The sequence below is a fragment of the Stegostoma tigrinum genome, chromosome 6, assembly GCF_030684315.1.
Source record: "Stegostoma tigrinum isolate sSteTig4 chromosome 6, sSteTig4.hap1, whole genome shotgun sequence".
Lineage (NCBI taxonomy): Eukaryota > Metazoa > Chordata > Chondrichthyes > Orectolobiformes > Stegostomatidae > Stegostoma > Stegostoma tigrinum.
The window spans coordinates 1628477-1651995 of NC_081359.1; the positions used below are offsets into that span (position 1 = coordinate 1628477).

General features: G+C 40.6%; 1 protein-coding gene across 6 annotated transcripts in view; it reads left to right on the forward strand.

The window, feature by feature from the left end:
- The window catches only part of cep126 (centrosomal protein 126), a 101245-nt gene that overhangs the window by 33312 nt on the left and 44414 nt on the right, over positions 1-23519 (forward strand). For 5 of the 6 annotated variants that reach the window (XR_007247785.1, XM_048533290.2, XM_048533291.2 and 2 more), the window contains 3 exons: positions 1476-1587; positions 2587-2791; positions 18466-20791. Coding sequence is in view for 5 of the 6 variants with exons in the window: in XM_048533290.2 (XP_048389247.1) it covers positions 1476-1587; positions 2587-2791; positions 18466-20791 (2643 nt within the window). In the remaining variant the exon portion in view is untranslated. The remainder of the gene's footprint in view (positions 1-1475; positions 1588-2586; positions 2792-18465; positions 20792-23519) is intronic. The other variant, XM_048533294.2, reaches the window with a different exon arrangement.

A 23519-nucleotide genomic window follows, 5' to 3' on the forward strand; every position in this document is an offset into this window, starting at 1 on the left:
AATCAATATATAGTACTGATTGTGCACTTGTTGTTACACAGCCCTGCTGATTTAACCATAAAATACTCTGTAAACTCAAGTGTTTTATTCCCATGAGAACTGGAAAATGCATGATTTATTTCCTCGCCCCAATTAAATCATTGTTTTCGATGAATATGCTTAATTTTGAAACCGTGCAAAACATCTGTAGTTTTCACCTTGTTTTGTTATTACAAAATGTAAAGATTTTAATTTTAGAAATCCTACAAGGCAGACAGGTAGAGAGAGACACACAGAAGCTAATCATAGCATCAAATTTATTATTTGCTAAGAATCTGATAGAAATTTCTTTACTCAGAAAGTGATCAGGGCATGGAATGCATTGCCGGAGAGGGTAAAGGAGTTTGGCCTTTTTAGGGGCATTTAAGCGGCTATTAGATTGGCATGTGAATGATAATATAAGATAGGGGTGGGGGGTTAGATAGACCTTAGGATTAGGGTGAAAGTTCGGCACAGCATCGTGGGCCCAAGGGCCTGTACTGTGCTGCACTGTTCTATGTTCTATATTCTATGTTCTATGTTTTAAATTACAAACCAATGCTTGCCAGATCTGGGAGTGCCCCCAGTGCCTCACCTCACCGATGTTGCCTGCATGTGCCTTGCCCTTTCCTCCTTGCTGCTGATAATATGAGTCAGTTCCACTGCTATGGAACCCAGGTGACTCTTCCACAGCAATATGAATGACAGTGCACCCTCCACCTGCAGCAGAAGCTCCAAAAGCCCAATTCAGTATTTCCAAAACCGAGAACCACTGCTATAGAAATCCAAATAGTCCCCTCTGCTACAAAGCTGCTGAACCAAGTCAGAAGTCAGTTGAAGGTGACGTAAATTCACCTGATAAATGAGCAGTGCTCCAAAAGCTTGTGATTTCAAATAAAGCTGTTGGACTATAACCTGGTGTCGTGTGAGTTTGGACTTTGTCCACCCCAGTCCAACAATGGCACCTCCACTCACAGCTATCTCCAGGATCTCCACAGTTCAGGACTGAGCACTCCACCGCCAAGTACAGCATTATCTCTAGTACAGCCAGGTCCAGCTGTCACATCAGAAGTTTTAAACATCGAATATTGAACTCCAACAGGCATTTCTTACATAGTGTCTTCCTTAGATTCTAGTGTTAATAGTATTGAGAGAAAAATGTAATTCATTTAGTTAATAGAATATATGCTTAAATTAAAGCCAAGAGTTTACCATTTTCACAAAACAATTGGTACAATTTGGAATTTAATCCTCAAATCAGTAAAAATCCAAGAATTCTATTTAATAAAAATGGCATTTCATTTGTTCAGTCACTTTAAGTCAATGAACCTGACACCCTTTTAGCAAGTAGCACATCCTCATATTTACCATGAGCATGCCTGTAATTCTATTTATAAAAATAGAAATAAATTTATAAATTTACATTAAACGGTTCAATTCTTTTCTGATTTGTTCAGGTCATAGAAAACGGGCCATTCGATTAGAGGAAGCTCTTGAACAGGTTCAAGGTTCATCTTGTGGGTCAGCGTCCTCATCATATGTTATTGCAAAGTCCACAGTTAACAAATGGTAAGATGATGAGCATTCTTTATCAAATAGAATGCATCTTCCAAGTTCTAAAACATCAAAATGCATAAATTGTATGAATGCCAATGCAAGAAAGTAATTTAATATAAGACCAAATTAAGAAACAATTGTATTATTAGTTTTCCCAACAGTCCGCCAATAATGAGTTTAATGAGTTTACTTTAGTGGTAAAAAATAAGTTGGTGAATATGTGGTTTATAATAGAAATGAAAATTATAAGGACAAATTTGAAGATTTATTTATATTCCTCCCGTCTCTGAAGCTTAATGGCATCTCTCCGGTTTTCAGTTTTTAAGTATAGTTTAAAATTAGTGTTTCTCTATTAAATTTTCAGGTGTTGTGTAAGTACTCCACAGAAGTAGACTATTTGGTGAAAGTGTCTCTGCAAACGGATTTTCCTTTAGGAGCCAGCTACTCTAATCCTAATAATTTACTCTTCAATTTCCCTTTTTATTGAAGTGCGATTTTTAAAGATAGACTTAGCTACATGTTACGTGTAGTTTCTATCTACTTCACAAGTGGAACAATCTTCCCTTTTGCTGATTGAATCTTTTAAAGTACTTTTGCTATGTTATAGAATAATTTCTGTTATTGCTGTACTACACATCTATAATCCTAGTCAGTTTTTCATTGATCAGTATATGAGGCCATGTGTTGTCTTCAGTTGAAGCAGGTTTAAAGAGTGCAGTATAATTTCATCAGACTGCATAAGTAGAAGTTAAGTCCACATTTTGAAGTTACATTTTCTGCTCCCACATATAGCATTTTTTTAAAAGTTATGAATGTGTTAGCACAAAATTTAGTTCTTTTTATTGTTTGTATCCATTTCTAGTAAAGTTTTGTCGAGCATGTATATCGAATACTTTTGTCTTATAAGTTTAACTAAAACTAAAACTGTAATGTTGTGAATAAGGCAGGTCCTTCACACAGTAAAAAAATTCTCTGATAATTGTACATTATTTTTTGGAATTGAATTCTCAGGACGACTGATTTGCTTCTGAATCTATCACCTCATGAGATTAGAAATGGTTCTCGCTATCAGATACAGCTTTCAGAAGCTAAGGCTTATGCCAAGCTTATGCAAGAGAGAAGTGGGGCAAATCTGCAAAACAGCCGATTATACTTCCAGCGGGAGTTGGAAGAGACACAACGCCTCCTGGGGGAGCAGCAACTGAATAGTTTACAGGTAGTGTAAAAGTTACAGCAACCTTATTTATGTTTTTTAGTGAGCATTCTTACATACATGCAGAATTAGGAATTCTAAAATCAGCATCTTCCACAATGAATGCTATCTTATACAAATATAAGATAATGAAACCTCTGTTTGATATACATTTTATTAGTTTTTTATGTTTATTTGTTTACACTATAAAGAGTATTTACATATAAACAATAATTAGAGATTGTAAATGTATGTAACTTAAAATCAAAAACAAGGTATCTGTGGCCTCTATATATAACAACAAAGTGGTCAAAGAAAAGACAAGACTAAGCCATTGGTATGGAAAGAACACAGTCAAATGTCTTTAACAATCAGCAAAAAAATTATAGTACTGTGGAGATTATGGAGACTTTATTCACAATGGTAGAAAGACAGAGGTCTTCACAAAGAGGTATAAGAATAACCAGAAACTTGGAAGAATAGTTACATCCAGAGTTCTCCTTAAGTTCCTTACAGACTATGTGGGTCTTCAAGGTCCATGCAGAGCTTAGACTTTCGCAACTGGATGACAATGCAAGAATCAATGTGCCAATGAGGATTGCCGGGTGTTGAAACTTAGAGCAGCTGCGAGCACAGTCGCAAAGCTTGGACAAAGTGTTGGTTGTAGAAACTTTACCATTTAAATGTTTGCAATAACATTTTAATCATATATGTTGCATCCTAATCATCCTGTCTCTCTGTCTGATCCTCTCTCTCTGTTCAATTCCACATCCGAGTTGGTTCCTAATTTTCAGCTGCCTGACGTCACCTGCCCCTCAATTCAAGGATGACGTCTACTGGAACTTACAAGATTCTGTCATAGGCAGACTGATTGTCAAACTAACACGTCTTTGGGGCTGTGATTTCCCATGGGGCAGGATTTGCTTTTATTTCTTTCTTCTCTGTGGTCACTCTGCCTTATCGTTTACGCATTGGAACCCAAAGCATGGCACAGCTTGATGGACAATTGTTGCATTGATGAATTGGAACAAACTCCTCCAGTCATTAACATCAATGCTGCACTTTAATTTGAAATTCAGAGTGTCTTTGAAGTCTTTTCCCTGCAACATTAGCCATTTAAGATTTGAGAGAACAGGACATGGCAGGTGAGGCAATTTGGCCACATTGACCAGCCCTTTAAAGTTGATTTTGCAGAGTCTTGCATAAATGCTTGTGGACTATGCTTCAGAAAAGACAGTGATCCTGATGTGGATGTGGCAAGGGCGTCACTGATTGAATTTGGTCTGTACTTTTTTGTGTCACCGACACAATCAAGGCCTCTTTGCAGCCAGGCACAGCAGTCGCAGCAATTGCTTTGTGCACCCTGGGACTTCAGTCGACTTCTGGAAATCTTTGTTATCAAACATCAGTTACAGCAGGCTAAAGAAAGCTGAGATAGTGCAGCTGATACGTTGTTGGATCTCCCTACTAATGGTGACCTTTTGGGAGATTGTCGAAGTACAGGCAAGGTTCATAATGTGGGAGGTGGAATATTTGGCTGACCAGGTCAGGGTTGAAAAATGAGTCAAGATATATAAGCATCTTCTGTATCTTCTGGCTTTTACAGAGACAAATAACATTCATTAAATGTGTACTTAAATATAAGTGTACATATGATAATAACCCTGGAACTTTGCTACCTGAATCAAAGCTGATTACAGAATCTTTGACTTTAACCCCTCACCATGCATCAATTTGGCTACCCCACAAATCAGATTTGCACTGTTCTGCAAAGTTCTGCCCGCAAAGCAACTCTGCCTCCTGGGGTAACAAAGTGTGGAGCTGGATGAACACAGCAGGCAAAGCAGCATCTTAGGAGCACAAAAGCTGACGTTTCGGGCCTAGACCCCGCAGTTCCCATTATCTCTGCCTCCTGGGGTTTCAGTGCAGGCAGTCTATATTGCAGCAAACCTTATATGTGGTTCTTCTTGTGGTCTCTAGACACATTCTACTGCCATTGGGTTTCGAGCTTCTTTACAGGATTACTTAAGTTATATGATGTAGAGGGGACTGTTGACCCGTTAAACCTTCACTGGTTTTCCAAATGAATTCAGTTACTTTGTGCAATTCTCCTGCCGTATTTTCTATGTACCCCTGCACATTGTTTCTATTCAAATCGTCATCCAGTGCTGTTTTGACTACCTCAAATGAAGTTTCCTCCGCTACACTTCCAGGCAGTGCATTTCAGATCCTAACCACTTATTATGTGAAAAAAAATTCACATGCCAAATTTGCTACCTTTATTAATCCTTTTAAATTTGTGCCTTTTCATTCTCGGATCTTCTACAAGCAGGCACAGTTTCTCCCTATCCACTCTACCCAGGCCTGTCATGATTATGGAAACTGTTGTCAGAGTTTCCCTTAGCTTTCTCCTGTCTAAGGAGAGCAGTCCGAACCTCTCCAATCTATCTTCATAACAGAAGATTGTTATCCCCAGAACCACTCTTATAAATCTCTTCTGCCCACTCTCCTGATGCTCATTGCTCAAATTCTCCAATCATACACAGCATTTGTTAGATTTAGGAGCTCAGGACCAAAATTACCAAAGATAGGCAGTCAGCCATTTCTAAGGAACTTTCAGGTAGTTATTAAACTTGTTAAGAAGCAGCAGTTTAAATGTGGGATATTAGTTAACTAGACAGAAAAGTACACGAGTGGTAATAGATTGAAGTGACAGGGACAGCATCCTTGCCTTCAGTTGAAAGGCTTATTGTGTCTCCTTCCTCTGCTCCTGGTCCGTCTTCCGTCAGGTAGAGGCATCTGCCTGGAAAACATAGCCCCCTTACGAGAATGGCCTTGCAATCTGAATCTTTGCTAATAAACCCTATTATGGGGTTTAGCAATCTAGATTGTGTCAATCATTGATTTGAATTTTTTTTATATAACAAGCAGCAACCAGCTACTCATGATGTCAGAATAACCATTGCCCCTCCACCTCCACTGAAAAGTCCATTTTAATTTTTTCTTGTGACAAAAACTTTTAGTTTCTTAAACACTACATTGATAATAGGGCACATGTGGCACCAGCTAAATCTTTGACGTTAGTCTAATGGAACATGGTGATCCCAGACCCAAACTTCTTGTGACCTTTATCATACTCTCAGTTTGTCTTTGTTTAAGAAATCTTTTACATTTGGGAAGGAAAGTGACTACCGTGACAAGGTTTCATGCTATACAGAAAATATTTGAAAAATTAAGTTTTAAAAGAGACTCCAATTTCCAACAAATTATGGGAAGGTTTTTTTGTCCAAAATGTGTAGTTATTATATATTGTAATGAAACCTACGGAGTAGGTTTGTATCTGGATGAACACAGCAGGCCAGGCAGCACCAGAGGAACAGGAAAGGTGACATTTCAGGTCTGGACCCTTCTTCAGAAACGGGGGAGGGGAAGCACGCTCTGAAATAAATAGAGAGGGGAAGGTGACAATAGAAGGTGGATAGTAGAGCAGATTGGTGGAGGGAAGACAGACAGGTCAAGGAGGTGGGGACAAGAGGGGCTGGTCTTGGGATGAGGTTGGGGTTGGGGAGATTTTGAAACTTGTGATGTCCACATTCAGACCATTGGGCTGCAGTGTTCCCAAGCGGAATATGAGGTGCTGCTCCTCCAGCCTTCGGGTAGCATTGTTGTGGCGCTGGAGGAGACCCAGGATGGACATGTCATCCAAGGAGTGTGAGGCAGGGTTTAAGTGGTTCGCGACTGGGAGGTGTTGTCATTTGTCACGAACCGAGCATATGTGTTCCACATAGCAGTCTCCAAGCCTCTGTTTGGCCTCCCTGCTGTAGAGGAGGCCACATCGGGAACAGCGGATACAATAGACCACATTAGCGGATCAGGTGAACATCTGTTTATTGTGGAAGGTTTTCTTGGGGCCTGCGTGGAGGTGAGGGCATAGGTGTAGGGGTAGGTATTGCACCTCCTGCAGTTGCAGGGCTAGGTGCCGGTTGTGGTGGGGCTGGTGGGGAGTGTGGAGCGGACGTCATGGAGAGATCAGTCCCTACAAAGGGCAGATAAGGGTGGGGAGGGAAAAATATCCTTGGTAGTGGGGTCAGATTGCAGGTGATGGAAGTGGCGGAGAATGATGCACTGAATGGACATAATGAGTGCAGTCTGATGAAATGGTTCCTAAAAACTACATGACTTCTGCTGTGGATTCACCTGTAGCCAAAACAGACCAATCAGATTGTGATTGATTCTTAAGATAACACAGTGTCGTTAAGTAATTCAAGGATTCCACCTCTTCATTAAAACCTCAAAAAGGTGTGAGGACTTAAAGCTGCTGTAGTGTGAAACAGGAGATAAGAAGAGGAACATCAAAAGGAATTTCAGCACAATTGACTTTGCGTTGTGGAGTAATAATTCATCACAGTTAACATCTGCAGCTATTTTGTTTGATTATGGTAAAAGCTGGCTGGGTACAGGCAAACTATCTGAACATCATGAAAGAGACATGCAGTGTTATAAAAGTGGAACATAGGAAGCTTCACTCACTTTCAGAATCTATTCTTATTCGATCACCTTTTGGAGCCATCTCCTACCATTCAATTGCAGAAATGGTTGTAAATGCTGAACCTGACTTCAGATCTTGTTTACTTCGCTTCAGAAAGATCATTTTCAAGGAATCCAGGTCTGCAAAAAATTAGAGGCTGATCTTATTTTCATCTATGTATCTAACTTGTGGCACTACTTCATTTAAATATCTCCCCTTCCCCTACTGCATCCCTAAACCAGCCCAGTTCGTCCCCTCCCCCTACTGCACCACACAACCAGCCCAGCTCTTCCCCCCCCACCCACTGCATCCCAAAGCCAGTCCAACCTGTCTCTGCCTCCCTAACCGCTTCTTCCTCTCACCCATCCCTTCCTCCCACCCCAAGCCGCACCCCCATCTACCTACTAACCTCATCCCACCTCCTTGACCTGTCCGTCTTCCCTGGACTAACCTATCCCCTCCTTACCTCCCCACCTATACTCTCTCCACCTATCTTCTTTACTCTCCATCTTCGGTCCGCCTCCCCCTCTCTCCCTATTTATTCCAGTTCCCTCTCCCCATCCCCTCTCTGATGAAGGGTCTAGGCCCGAAACGTCAGCTTTTGTGCTCCTGAGATGCTGCTTGGCTGCTGTGTTCATCCAGCCTCACATTTTATTATCGTGGAATTCTCCAGCATCTGCAGTTCCCATTATCTCTAAATATATTTATATTCAGTTTTAGCCAGTAACTTGCCACTTGAACCTAAGTCACTTTCAGCAGTAGCTGTATAATAAACTAACTTCTTATTTTGTCTGAAACATAAAGCAGTGCTGCTGGTTATTTTAAGTTGAAACACTCAAATGTAAAAGATAACTGCTGAGGTGCTTGTACACATTCTTAGTTTACAGACCACTCTGAGGAAAAATCTGGTATGTGGTTGTGGCAGTACAAATGATTATATATATACTAGTTGTGTATTTGTGTGTGTACAGACACATTACGGGAGTGTTCAACAAATAAGTGTGCTCCAGGGATTCAAAACACACAACAGACACCAACACTAACAGAGATACAACCTGCTGGCCACATCTAGCTTCACATCTTGGTTCTCCAATGATATGCACACTATTTACACATTTCCTCAAAATGATATTGCAACATCCAGTAACTCAAAGTCTTCAAACAACATGATTCACACCACGCAATGTCAAGAATTTGTTGAACACACTGGATTTAACAAAGCCTATGGGTCCTGAAAACAACCCATTGTAGCATTGGAGATAATGGGAACTGCAGATGCTGGAGAATTCCAAGATAGTAAAATGTGAGGCTGGATGAACACAGCAGGCCGAGCAGCATCTCAGGAGCACAAAAGCTGACATTTCGGGCCTAGACCCTTCATTGTAGCATTGAAGGTTTTCTCAAAATAAGTACTTCTCCTCTAGCTCAGCTACAAGACTGACATCTTCTTGAAAAAGTGAAACATATACCCAAAATCCCATTTAAGAAAAGCAAAACTAATCCAATTAGTTCCCATCCGATCAAACTATTCTCCACTGTTTGAAAGAATCATTGTCGGGTGATTGTATCAGAGATAATAGGAACGGCAGATGCTGGAGAATCCGAGATAACAAAGTGTAGAGCTGGATGAACACAGCAGGCCAAGCAGCATCTTAGGAGCACAAAAGCTGACTTTTCGAACCTAGACCCGAAACATCAGTTTTTGTGCTCCTGAGATGCTGCTTGTCCTGCTGTGTTCATCCAGCTCTACACTTTGTTATCTCATTGTCAAGTAATAGCCACTAATAATCTACTTATCAAGACTCAATTTGGATTCTTCCAGGAACACTCAGCTCGAGACCTCATTACAGTTTTTGTGCATTGAAGAAAAGGGTTTCATTGCAGAACTGAGATGAGACTAGCCTTGCGATCAAGCCAGTAAGTGACAGGGTCTGATCTACACAACATGGTAAAGTGTATTTAAAGAATCGTAGTTTGATTGGGATATGTCAAAAGGGATTTCAGGTTGGAACTAGCAGTGTAGATAAGGGAAACAAGTAGGTGTAGCGTAGATGGATTCTCAAATAGCATACAAAACATTATCCTAAAGAGGTTATTGCACAAAATCAGTGCTTATGGGATTGAGGGAAAAGTTATTAGCATGGATTGAGGACTGGTTAATAAGAAAGAGAATAGGAATAAATGGGTCATTTTGAGGTTGACAGGCTATAGCTGGGATAAGTCTATGGATCTCAGTTATTTGAATCAGCTTCCAATATCCTTCTAAGTGGTGAATTCCTGACCTTAAAAACTCATTGGGTTAAAAAAAATTCCTGATATCCTAAGTATCTTAAATCTGTGCCCTCTGGTTTCTGAATTTACTGTCAATTGAAACAGTTTCTTCCCCATCTCCCCTAACAAACCCCTGATGATGTTGAATGAGGGGAGTTGGACCATCACATGATTGAAAGACCTATGAAGCAATGGTTAAATTGTTTTGCTTTTACAGTGGATCTGAGGAACACATTCCACTGAAGTTACATCATTTATTGAGAGAGAGCTTATTTCACATGAAACGCTGTAATTTTCAGCACTTGACTTGTAAAAAGTAACCCTTTACCCTTGACAGCATAGACTACAGTTCAAACACAAAAGCTATGAGAAATGTGAAGACGACACATTTAAATTTAACACTAACATCTTTGCTTGGTTGGTAGAAATACTGATTAAAAATACAATGCACCCACTACAACACACCCCTGTTCTTTTGCAGTCTTAGTGCCCAAAGATATAGTTATCAATGAGTTGTCCAGCAGTATCTGTGGCAGGAAAGTGCAACACATAGAACAGGCCAATACTTTAAGATTGCCAGGGAATAGGGATATTGCAGCTCTCTGCCATGTATAGTACACAATTCTCTGGGCAATGTTCTTTCCCTTTAAAAACCCTACCACAAGTGGATACTGCAGCCCCTCCCTCACAGGTTGAGTCATTTATCCCCACCACCACTCCCCCAACTCCAACCCCAACCCCATTCAGAGTGTGACCACAACCACTTTTTTCACCAGTACACATTTCCAAATTTCCAACACGATAGAAGGTGACAATGAGGCCTCTTCAGCCAATGGCTTGCAGCCTGTGCCTGAGCCATGCTTTACTGTATCCACCCCCCGACAGACTGCCCCAGCCTTCAGCCCCCAGTCCCAAACACTAACTTGTTATGTCCTCTTCCCATGGCAATAGCCGCCCTTGTCCTTACTCCCTGTCCAACCCGCTTGCCCTTTAGTTTCTGTTGACAGTTCTGCCAAATAGTGGCCCATCCCCTTGAGATGGGGCGAAGTGCCCAGACCCTTGACTGACAGGGGAACATGCATTTCCACTGTGGATTTATACCCCCAGGACTGGCTGCTGTGTTGCTGCAGAACGGACCATGACACACTCCCCAAACAGCAGGGACTGCTGTCACGCAGAGGAGACATTAAGTATTGACATAGCACACGGCTATACAGCAAAAGGTACATCCCCTGACTGAGGACAACTGATCAGCAAATCAAGCTAATAAAGTGTGAAGCTGGATAAACACAGCAGGCCAAGCCACATCTCAGCAGCACAAAAGCTGACGTTTCGGGTCTAGACCCTGCCTGCCTGGTTGTTTGAATGTGCTAACTGGCACAATGAGGCAGTGCATGGATGCTGTGCACTTCCAGGGAGATGCAAAGTGAGCAAACACTAAGAGAGCAAGCAAAGAGCCCTGAGATTTTTTTTCTTTACTCATTCATGGCATGAAGGTGTCACTGGCTTGGCAGCATTTATTGCCGATCCCTAATTGCCCAGAGGGCAGTTTAGAGTCAACCCCATTGCTGTGGGTTTGGAGTCACATGTAGACCAGACCAGGTAAGGGTGGCAGTTTCCTTCTGTAAAGGGCATTAGTGAACCCAGATGGATTTTTCCAACAATCGACAATGGATTCATGGTCATCATTAGGCTCTTAATTCCAGACATTTTATTGAATTCAAATTCCACCATCTGCCATGGAAGGATTCGAACCCAGGTCCCCAGAACATTATCTGGGTCTCTGGATTAACAGTCCAGTAATAATGTCACTAGACCATCACTAGACCTGGAGGCTGGAAGAATACAGCAGGCCAGGCAGTATCTGAAGGAAAGGAGCAGTCAACATTTCAGTCTTCAGTCCTGAAGAAGGGTAATACCTGAAACATTGACTGCTTCTTCCCTCCAAATGCTGCCTGGTCTGCTATGTTCTTCCAGCCTCCTGTTTGTCTACCTTGGATTCCAGCATCTGCAGTTTTTTTTTGTCTCTTGCACTGAGAGTCTACTTGGATCTCAGTTTGTCAGCTGGTTGCCTGGCCATGCCCACAAAGTCTCCTTGTACAAGCATTTCAAATTAGTTTCTGGTGCACTCTGCAATGCATGTCTGTTCTTCCAGACCGCAATGCTAGGGTGTACTGGAGAGGTGTCATGCTGATCAGGAATAGTTGGCAAATGCCGAATGACAGTGTCCATGGATGAGAAGTATGTGTAACTGGCACATGTGGTTCATATCTTGGGCTGCAGTTGGCTGCAATCACCATAGCAGCCATTCTGAGCAAACAGCAAGCTCAATTCACCGGGCACTCTTTCTAGTTTCCATATCGAATTTTCTTAACATCTAACTTGTTGGACAAGTTTGTTCAGGTAGACACCTGAAAATTAATGAGATGAGTTAGGACATCAGCAATGTACTTTGTTAAGCAGTAATCCACCTTTATTCGCAACTTGCTATTGCCTAGCAAGAAACTCACCACACCACTTGCGAAAAGTTTAAAAGATGGAGCAAGTTGCTCCCAGTATCGCAAAGGGCCTCATCGGATTCCTCACCTAATCCTGCCACACATTTCACCGTAGCCCACATCACTCAGATCTCTATAAGATTCCAGGGCATACGTTTAAAGTCTCTTGCAGCAATCTTCAAAGTGGCTGATACTCAGTCTATATCAGTCCTTCCTTTCTGACACACTCAAATACTTAATTATAGTAGAAATAACACAATTCAGATCAGCATCTGACTCTTTACAAACTATTGTTTGGACAATTGAATGCAGTAGTCCGTCAAACTTGTCTGTTTATTTACGGGCATTTCAAAAGGTATCAGTGTCAGTTTATATTCTCTCTCACAGCATACAAAACGTACAACTATTTCCAATAAGCGATTTGTAATATTTAAAAACATATCAGTCTCTTCATATCCCAGATAATGGACAGAATTAAATGCCGACTGAGGAAACAGGAAAAGTGTTCTTTTTTTCCTGAGTAATGCTGTATAGTCAATAATACATGATGCAGTTCCTTAATGTAAGTACAAATTTGCAGTTTAATATTTTAATTTTGTCGAAATTGGCATATTGAAGTCTTTAGCAGTTCTATCTGGAACAGCTGCTGCTGACCTATTAGTACTTAGGAAACTTTCTAACCTTCTACATTTTAAGGTTTTTCATGATTATTCAACAGCTAAGGGTGAGACTTAAAAACTGTCTCTTTTAAAATATTGAAATTTAAAAGCATTAAAATAAAGGGCTCATTCAGGCTATCATCCCATTTTCAAGACTCAACAGGCAACAGCTGCACCATCTTATGTTGGATCCCATTACTGACTGAGGAAGATGGAATTATCATTGCAAACTGTTGCTGCATTACAGTATTCCTGCATCCCACCCAGATCCATTTCCATTCTCAGGTCTCATTGTCAGCTCAAAGCCAAGTTTTGATAGTGAATATTCTCTATTTCCCAATTTGTAATTGATAACAAATGAAATACCTGCATAAGCACCTTTGTTGCATAAAAATAAAGATTAAAAAGTAAAGCTGCAATAATTCCAGCAGACCATATGGCTAATGTCTCAGGAGAGAGAATGGTGACTGGTGGTGGTTTACACTGACGTCACCACACCTCAGGCAAGGAATAAGGTTGAGAAGGTCGGACCTTCATGGTAATACCTCAGCTGGTACTAGAATTGAATTCATGTTGTTGGTATCACTCTGTATCACCAGCTAGCGACCGAGTCAACAGAGCTAACTTACAGTTTCTCTGCTACTGTACCCACCATCCAAGACTCACTCTTCTCACTAGCTCTAACATCGTTCCTCACTCACTTTCACCATCCCAGTTACCATGCCCTCCGAGCTGCCTACTCACTCACTTGAGACATCTCATCTTTATCAAAATGACAGTTATGCCACTCACTTTCATCTCTGTTAGTATCTGCCTCTCTCATTCCAAGAGAAAAGAGCAGAGCAGAAAGAGTCAGGATTGGTGGTCAGCTGCTTGACATTCAGTTTCTCATACCTAATGTGGAGAGAATCGTGACTCTCTGACCATGTCAAAGCCCCACGACTAGTATTGGAAGCTATCTTTAAATTACCTTGTAGGGACCTCCTGATTCATGTGACTGAGGACTGATGACAACTATGGCAAGCTTCTTGGCTTTGTGTTTGCACTAAACAACACAGTATTACAGCTGTGGTCTAAGAGATAATGGGAACTGCAGATGCTGGAGAATCCAAGATAATAAAGTGTGGAGCTGGATGAACAGAGAGCTCTGATGAAGGGTCCAGGCCCGAAACGTCAGCTTTTGTGCTCCTAAGATGCTGCTTGACCTGCTGTCTTCATCCAGCTCCACAATTTGTTATCTCAGCTGTGGTCTAAGCCTGGGTACCTCTGGCTGAGGAGGTAAACACAGAAAGGCAAGGTGAGGCAATCCGAGGGAGGGATGTCATGGGCATTCAGGTAGGCTCAAAGCGAGTGAGTTCAATGATACCAAGCAAACAGGCCAGAGATGCAGCTGGGCCAGAGAGCACAGTGTCCTTTCTGCAGGGTTACAATGATAGTTGTTGGTGCAGGCTGAGCTACAGCACTGAAGTGCAGGTCCATCCTGAAAATGGATCTGAAATGTGCCATGTAGATTCATAGACACAAATGCCACATCTGCAGAATGTGTGCATGTGGCTGGTGCCCAAGAAGTGTGATGTCAGTGGCCAATGTCAAACACAGAGGTAGTCATTTGGAGCAAGTGGTGACTTGAAGTTGCTAGGTAACCTCCACCCTCCCCTCCCCACCATCTTCAATGTTGAGAATTTTTAATGTTTAGCTTGTTCAGTGCATTTGCCAAGATAAGAAACTGAATATTAATGAGCAATTTGTTCTGTTAATAAGGAGTTCACAAGCTATAATCCGCCATTGCTGGGAACTCACTTCTGCCTCATGAGAAGCTCACCTTACCATTTGGCAAATGTAGCAAGTTGCTTCTGATATTGAGATAGGCCTCGCCATAGTTCGCTCATGATCCAACCACATATCTTATCGCAGCATAGTTCAGGTCTCTATAATATTCCATCCAGTATGTTGACCAGATGCTTATGAAATGTTTTACAAAAACAGAAATTGCTTGAAAAGTTCAGCAGGCAAAAGCACCAGTAGAGAGAAATTAGAGTCACCGTTTCAGGTCTAATGACCCTCCCTCAGAGGAAGGGTCACTGGACCCAAAATGTTAACTCTGATTTCTCACCACAGATGCTGCCAGACTTGCTGAGCTTTTCTGGCAATTTCTGTTTTTGTTTCTGATTTACAACATCCACAGTTCTTTCAGGTTTTATGAAAAGTTTTAACTGTGTTTAATATGATTACACATTCTTGAATGTGTATATAATGTAGCCAGCCATAATGAAGTCCCTTAGCCATGTTTTACGTTGTCATAAAGATTCTGCAATGGAAACACTCAAATTGTTCTATCAGTTTGGAGCGTCACTTCATGTCCAATAGGAAAACACATTTTCCTGAATCTTTAAGAATGGTCAATTATTTCCACAAATGCAAATCAACTCATAACAATGCTTACAAAATGCAACAAAGTTTCATATTTATGTCAGGATAACCTTATTGTTGTGAATACAGCATTGAAAAAGCTCCATTTATGTAACATGCATAGGCATAGTTTTATGTGCTCCCTACAATGCCAAACTGTATTTTTTAATGCCTTTTGCAGCTTGACTGCATGTGGTTTCTTGTTTGAGTATAAGAACACCTAATCAAAATCAGTGTACCTACTTGCACAGGCCTGTCATAATCCCAGCTTTTTAAACATCAAGCTTCATGATAGGAGCCAGTAGGTATAGTAAACTTTGGATAAATATCTATTTCTAGACAGCTGATCCTAATCTAACCTGCATGACGAAGTGTCAGGCAACTCTTTCTTGGGTAGTGCCCTCTGTTTACAATACATCTGCAGACAATTGCCTTTTGTCTGTTTCATTTATTATGACTAGTCACAGTCATACTTTTTGGCAAAATTGTTTTTTTTCAGTATTAATGATCTCATCGTTAAGTGTTCAGAAAATAAGAAATTCTAAGAATATCAAAAGGGGTGTGTGCTTTAGCTACTTCCCTAAATTTGCCCTGTTTTGTTTTGAGGAGAGAAACTGAGATAAGAAGAAACACTGATACACAATATGGTTTGAAGCAAGAGCCTTGTTTTTAGTAATCGATCAAAATGCTCGAGGGTGAGGTGTGCTTGAAAAAAAAGTTTATAAATCGCATAGTTCTCAAGTTGTATTTTAAAATGAATGTGTGCTTGTGTATAGTACTGCAACTTAATCCACTTATTCACAGTTCATTCTGAAGTGAACTCTTCTCCTTCAGCACAAATTTATTTTTTCCTGTTGTACATAATCCAAGAATTATATTAACTTGAAGACTGTTGTGCCTATTTGCATGAAATATTACACCTCACCTGAAAAAAGTGATCTAAAAGTTATAGAAATTTTCTCAAAAATTATACATCATCTTTAAATTGAACTGCTATAGGAACCATTTTTATTAAGAACTTGGCGCAGAATTCATGCGTTAATTGACTTTTTTGTATTTATTCAGCACTTATTGCCCATCCCTAATTGCCCTTGAAAAAGTGGTGGTCAGCTGTCCTCATGAATTGCTGTAATGTATGTGCTGTAGGCACACCTACAATGCAGTCAGGGTAGGAGTTCCAGAATTTTGACCCAGAGACAGTGAAGGGACGACAATATATTTCCATGTTAGGAAGTTAGTCACCAGGTACCTGCTCTGCCTTCAGTATTGCGAACTTATGACATCTACCTTGTTCAGCGCATTTGGTAAGGTAGGAAACTGAATATTAATGAGGTGCATTGTACCATTAATAAGGCATTTAACAAACTGTCATTTCCCTTAATTCACAATTTTCTGCCGCCTAATGAGAAACTTGCTATTCAAATGTGCCTTGGAAGAGAACTTGCAGGTGCTAGTGTTCCCATGTATTTACTGGCTTTGTCCTAGGTTGTAGAAGTTGCAAGTTTGGAAGGTGCTGTCCACAGAGCCTTGGGTGAGTTGTTGCAATGCAGTGCTAGATTGATAAATTGCTCAAGGTTATTCATGGTAAACAAAGAACTCAGAGTTAGTGCTAATGCAAACAATAGAGAATGGGTCCCACTGTTAAAGTTGTGAAGAATGGTGCTTTTAACAGAAAATACTTTTATGTGTTGACTGCTTGCATGTATAAAGCACCAAGCATGTCCTTTGATAATGGGAACTGCAGATCTGGAGAATCCAAGATAACAAAGTGTGAAGCTGGATGAACACAGCAGGCCAAGCAGCATCTCAGGAGCACAAAAGCTGACATTTCGGGCCTAGACCCTTCATCAGAGAGGGGGATGGGGAGAGGGTTCTGGAATAAATAGGGAGAGAGGGGGAGGCGGACCGAAGATGGAGAGAAAACAAGATAGGTAGAGAGGAGAGTACAGGTGAGAAGGTAGGGAGGGGATAGGTCCGTCCAGGGAAGATGGACAGGTTAAGGAGGCGGGATGAGGTGGAAGGTAGGAAGTGGAGGTGCGGCTTGAGGTGGGAGGAAGGGATGGGTGAGAGGAAGAACAGGTTAGGGAAGCAGAGACAGGCTGGGCTGGTTTTGGGATGCAGTGGGAGGAGGGGAAGAACTGGGCTGGTTTTGGGATGCAGTGGGGGAAGGGGAGATTTCGAAGCTTGTGAAGCCCACATTGATACCATTGGGCTGCAGGGTTCCCAAGCAGAATATGAGTTGCTGTTCCTGCAACCTTCGGGTGGCATCATTGTGGCACTGCAGGAGGCCCATGATGGACATGTCGTCTGAGGAATGGGAGGGGGAGTTGAAATGGTTCACGACTGGGAGGTGCAGCTGTTTGTTGTGAACCGACCGGAGGTGTTCTGCAAAGCGGTCCCCAATCCTCCGCTTGGTTTCCCCAATGTAGAGGAAGCCACACCGGGTACAATGGATATAATATACCACATTGATATACCACAATATACCACAAAGCATGTCCTTTGAATGTCCAAAAGTCCTTTACAATTACTGAATTGCCAAAGGGCTGTCAATGTTACGAAGATAGATGCATTTGCCAATTTGCAAACATGAAGTTTACTATAAATAGTAGATTAATTAATATTCTTATTAATGTTTGGCGCTCTATGTTGAGAGATGCTGTTGGCTGAGTCATTAGAGATTCCATCCATTTCTTCAATCTTTTTGGCCATCTGGGCATATGGAATCTTGCTTTAATATAAGATCGGAAAGATAATGTCTCTTCCAATCTATCCCTGCTTCAGTGCTGTACTAAAGTTGCATCCAAGATATTTGGTAGTCGTGGAAGCGGAGTCATTAGTGACATTTAAGCGACTGCTGGACATGCACATGGACAGCAGTGAATTGAGGGGAATGTAGGTTAGGTTATTTTACTTTTGGATTAGGATTAATCAACGGCACAACATCGTGGGCCGCAGGGCCTGTACTGTGCTGTACTTTTCTATGTTCTATGTTCTATAATAAGGTGTACAGCTGGATGAACACAGCAGGCCAAGCAGCACCAGAGGAGCAGGAAGGCTGACGTTTTGGCTGCAGGGTCTAGGCCCGAAATGTCAGCCTACCTGCTCCTCTGATGCTATACACTTTGTTATTTCAGGTTCTCCAGCATCTGCAGCTCCTACTGTCTCTAAAGTAGCATCCAATTCTGTTTAACAGTTCAGTGATATCTCTGTGAAATTGACAAGATTAGATAAATTTAGTGAGGTCAGCTGATCAAGTATTATTTAGCCTTTTGATTATGTTCTTTTTATTGTAACTGAGTCAACAATAAATTTTATGTTTGAATTTCACAGGAATTCCAACAAGAAATTGACCAACTTTATCAGTCTGAAATCTTATCAAGTCTTGACAGTTTAGAAACTGAGGGGCAAAACACTACCCACCAGACTGAGCCAATTGAATCAAATTCTCTCTCTGTTCAGATTAATCATACGTCTAATAACAGAGTGAAGCCACATCCACCTGTAAAAGATTCTTTGAACTCATGTAGAACAGATTTTTATCCTCTGAAAAACACACATATAAGTGCCTGGATCAACAACTTGGATAGTAGCCAAACTTCCCTCTCTTCAGCAGTTGTGAAAACAAATGGGACTGAAGCTTCAGCTACAAAGGAGTATTTGAGTGATAAGCAACATACATTAGCTTTTGCGAAAATTGATTCTGAATGTTTTGACTCAGGTCCTCTTTCTTCTGTTGAAAGATATCAGAATGAATCCTCAACAAAACTTTACAATAACAATCAACATAAAATTATAGAAAATAATGCCCACTCCATAGAGAGTCATCCAACAACCCGACCTTCTTCTGAAAGCTCCCTTGGCCACACTGCTCATTCTGCAACAAGGCCTTGCAATGCCTGGTCTACCCCAGATCCAACACCTAGGGAAGCAACTCAAGTTTCAGATGTGAATGACAGATTAGAATCTGTGCACCAAAATGAACCTGTAACGTTGCATTCTTTGAAACTGCCTTTAGCAACACCTTTCTTTTTAAACTTTAGTCCAAAGTCACAATTGTTCAGTGACAGAAGGAATACTGACAGTATAAAAGAGAGTCAGAAGACTGTCGAACAAAATCATCTACTGGCATGCACTGGTGCAACTAATCAAATAAACCAAAAAGCTGACTTTTCCAGTGAAAGTGAAGGCAACCACGCTTCTTCTAACAAATATAATTTGGGCATTAAAAGTAGACATGGCTCTGAAGGAGCCAGTCAGAAATCTGCACCTTCTCAAGCAGCATTTAATTCTTCTGAATCTGATTCTGAAAATAATGTGACAGAAGGAAAGGAAAAGAAACTGGCAGCACATTCTTCAATGTCTACTACAAGATTAAAAACCAGCAAAAACTATTTCTATGAAAAGAGCAATTTCAACCTACTGAAGGGAATACTAAAGAAAGCGTCAAAGTATGACAATGGTTATCCCAAATCTGTACTGTCTGCAACTGGTGTGCTTGGAATTCAAATGGCATCCTCCATCAGGGACAGCGTGGAGTTGATAAAAATGAAAGAAACAGAATCTGTCAAAAATCCAACAAAGAAAAAACTGAGATGGTTTGATGAGATTGAACAAACCAATCAATTTACAAAAGTGCCAAATAAAGATGCTGGAGAAGAACTGGAGATTACAAAAGACAGTAAAAGTTCAGGATCAACTAGTCAGAGTCAAGTACAGTCACCATGTTCGGAAAATAATGGCAGTTTCACTAATGGTAAGTCAATTGTGGAAAGTAAAAAAGAATCAAAATGGACCACACTTAATACTGGTCACAAGACTGCTGTAGATTGTAGCCTTGCTGGCCGCCAGCAGACGGAATCCAAGGGAGCAGTGACAGATCCTGTCATTTTAGAAACAGCTTCTGTGACCCATGGAATAACACCAGCTGTACCACCTCAATATCATCTTACTAAACAAGCCTGGGCAGCTACAGAAACTAGAAACATAGACCAGAAAATAACCGTGAAGAACACTATTATCAAACCTGAGAAACCCATGGTAAGGAAAGGACATTCCAAAGTGATCAAAAGAGCCCATTCTGCTAAAGTTTATTTTTGTACAAGAGGCAACTGCCGGAAAGGGACCATAATCAGACCCCAGTCAGCCAGTGAAGCAATGAAATCTCAGGGTAAAATATTGATACCACATCCTCCATCCAGACTAGCTATTGACAGCAAACATTGTCAAAGAACAAAAGGCAATTTCAACAGCAGTTGTCAGTCACAAATGCAGCCTGCTAATGTCATTGACAATTCGTCCACTAAATCAAGGGAATTTATACCAGATATTCATTATACTTCTAGTAAAGATAATGCAGATAAAACTGCAGTCTCAGGCCTTTGGCCTCAGAAAAAGTTTTCGAATAACACATCTGTCGCCATCACTACATTTCCTTCATCCTATTTAGTGTCCCCATTTGAAACTGTTCCTAAAGCAACCTATTCAGTAAATACTACCAAATCTGTGCTTCAACAAGGTGATGTAAACAATGGCACAAAACAAGACTCTAAATGTGGAGGGGACAGATTGCGTTTGGATAGCACACCAACTGATGAAGAAATTGCACTGCTTTGGCATGGAGTGCGCAGTGCCTTGGCACGAAAGGATGTAATAAGTGGTAAGAAAACATACAATAGAGTTTTTGCAAACTCCTTCCATTTCTACAAAAAATTCCTTCATAAAAAGAGTTTTTTTATGAAGCCACAATTTTCATTTAAGGTAATGCTTATTATACTTTTGGTTACATTTATTGCTAATTTTCAGTTACCCTTCAAGACGCATTTGCTTTTGCCATTTTTCACACTTTGAAAGGGAATGATTCTCAGCCACAATGTAGAGACACATGTATCCAAGTTTCATTGCTATTACAACACATCAAAGGCTGAATAATTTCAGCCAGCTGTTCACTTCCTGAACCTGCCCCAAAACTTGCCCATCACTTACAATGTCCAAGTCAGAAGTATGATGGAAAATGCTCTATTTCCTTGATAAAACCATACTTGAATCCAAGCCAAGGCTGTCCATTTGTTCAGCACTTTGTCAACAAGTCTAAATATTCAGCTCCTCCACCACCCACAAACAGTGGCAGCAGTGTGTACTGTCGACAAATAGCACATCACAATCCATAACCTCCAGTATCTAGAACAAAAAGGACAGCAGATTCATTACCACCTCCAAGTCTCTTTTAGCCATATATCATACTGATTTCATTTCACAGTATCGTTATAGTTATTGGATCATATCCAGGAAGATGATGAAGCTGGAATTGTTTTGGTGTCATCTCAGGTACTCCAGGTGGAAGTACAAATCTCCGTTTTTGTTCTTGGACAGCAATAAAAGGCAGGCATACACAGCATTCTTTTTCTACTTTTCTAGTAATTAATTATTTCAGTAAGTGTGATACATATTTTGGTAACAATATTAATGCCTCCACAACAGTTAGGTTCAAAGTATCCCTCAAACATTCCTCATTCAGTGGCAGGTTCCATGGCATGTAAAGCAGGGCAAGACATTTCATCATTACGTTTAAAGTTTCCACACTGAGTGGACTTGATTTAAATTTTGCAGATGCCACCTGTGCTATCAGGACTTGTCGTATCTGGCAGCGAAATGGAGATGGGAATGGCTCAATTCCTTTTGCACCAGGAGAAACAGGAGTGTTTCTTTCACCTGCTGTATTGCTCTTCTGCCAATCATGGCCTCTCCTTAATATCATGATTAGTTGACCAACTCAAAGACTAAACCTTTCCTCCATTTTCCACTATTTCCAGGATTTTCCAATTTCCTATTTGCTGCGACCCTCAACATTCCTTCCTTGCATCTCTGTAAATATCAGCAAATCATTTCCCAACAGAAGTCAAGTTAGCTAAGCATTAGGGTAGCAAGATCTGGTAGATGTTTCAGAATTTTTTTTTCATGGTTTTGGAGTGTCTAATTGGACTGTAATAAAGCCATGCGAATAAGTGGGGTGAAATAGCTCCTTCTGCACCATAACATTTCTGTAATTTTGTGATACAGTTAATTGTTGATTTGTTAGGAATGTTTCAAATGCAAAGTACAGCAAAATTCCAAGTAGACTCTTATTCCCACGGGAAGGAATCAAGAACCAGTTATGTGTATAGTGAGGCAAGGAACTTAGCTTATAGGAACTCTAGCAGAGGACTTGTTCAAGTAGATCACATGATGTGTGCAAATAAATAAGTCTTTCTGAATAAAAACAAGCTGCATATTAATCAAAATAATATTTTATATATCTGAAAACCAATCTATTGCTGTAAATGTTGGATGTTGAGGCCAGGACAACGATCAAGTTGGTGATCTCTAAACTGGGAACTGTCCCATAAAAATTTGAAAAACAAGGCACAGCCATGTAGAGGTACTCTTGTGCACCTAGTAGGTGTTATTGAAGGCATACCAAGACAGATATTGTTGGAGAAACTCAGCAGGCTCAGAAGTATCCAGTTTGCTTTCTTTCTCAACCAGCTTATGGTATGTGATGCCAGGAGGCATACAAGAGAGAAAAGTGAAGGGAATTGTAAAGGGGAAAGTAAATTGCCATAATAAAGAGAAGATGCAAATGATTACAGAGATAGTAGGAACGGCCAATGCTGGAGAATCTGAGATAACAAGGTGTGAAGCGGGACGAACACAGCAGGTCAAGCAGCATCAGAGGAGCAGGAAAGTTTGATGTTTCGGGTTGAGACCCTTCTTCAGTTCATCCAGCTTCACACCGTGTTATCTCAGGATGCAAATGATGTCTGATAGATCACATATCCCTTCTTTTGTTGCCTTGTAGTCAACAAATTCGTAAGAGGCAAATTTGTATCTATAGCACCACTTCAAACAATGCTACACAAATCACATTTCCCTTGTGATATCTTTAGGGATTTGTTGTAAGTATGTGCTAGTGAACTTCTCTCACACAGAAGGCAACTGACAGAGGAAGGAAGTATTCAATTAATTTTCATTGTTGTTTGAATTTCAAAACAAGTATTGATGAAAAATGAATTTTAATCTCAAGTGCACTATATTTTTAAACATTGTATCTTATAATTCTGTGTAACACTAGCTTATTAAATATGATATTTACTAATCCTTTAAGAATGATTTTTAAAATGCCTGTTCAGGAATAAAGTATCCTTATGTTTTTTTTTATTTTTAGCAGTTATATGTGGCTTTCAATTCTAGGCTACACCTTTGTATTGGTAAGGCCTGTATTGTATATTTTCTGAACTCAAAGGTAGTGGTAAAAGTCACCTGGCCAGTCAGTTAACTCCTTTTAATAACATGTGCTACTTAACCTAAATCATTTATATCTGGTTTTAGTTGCAATACAGAGATGGGGC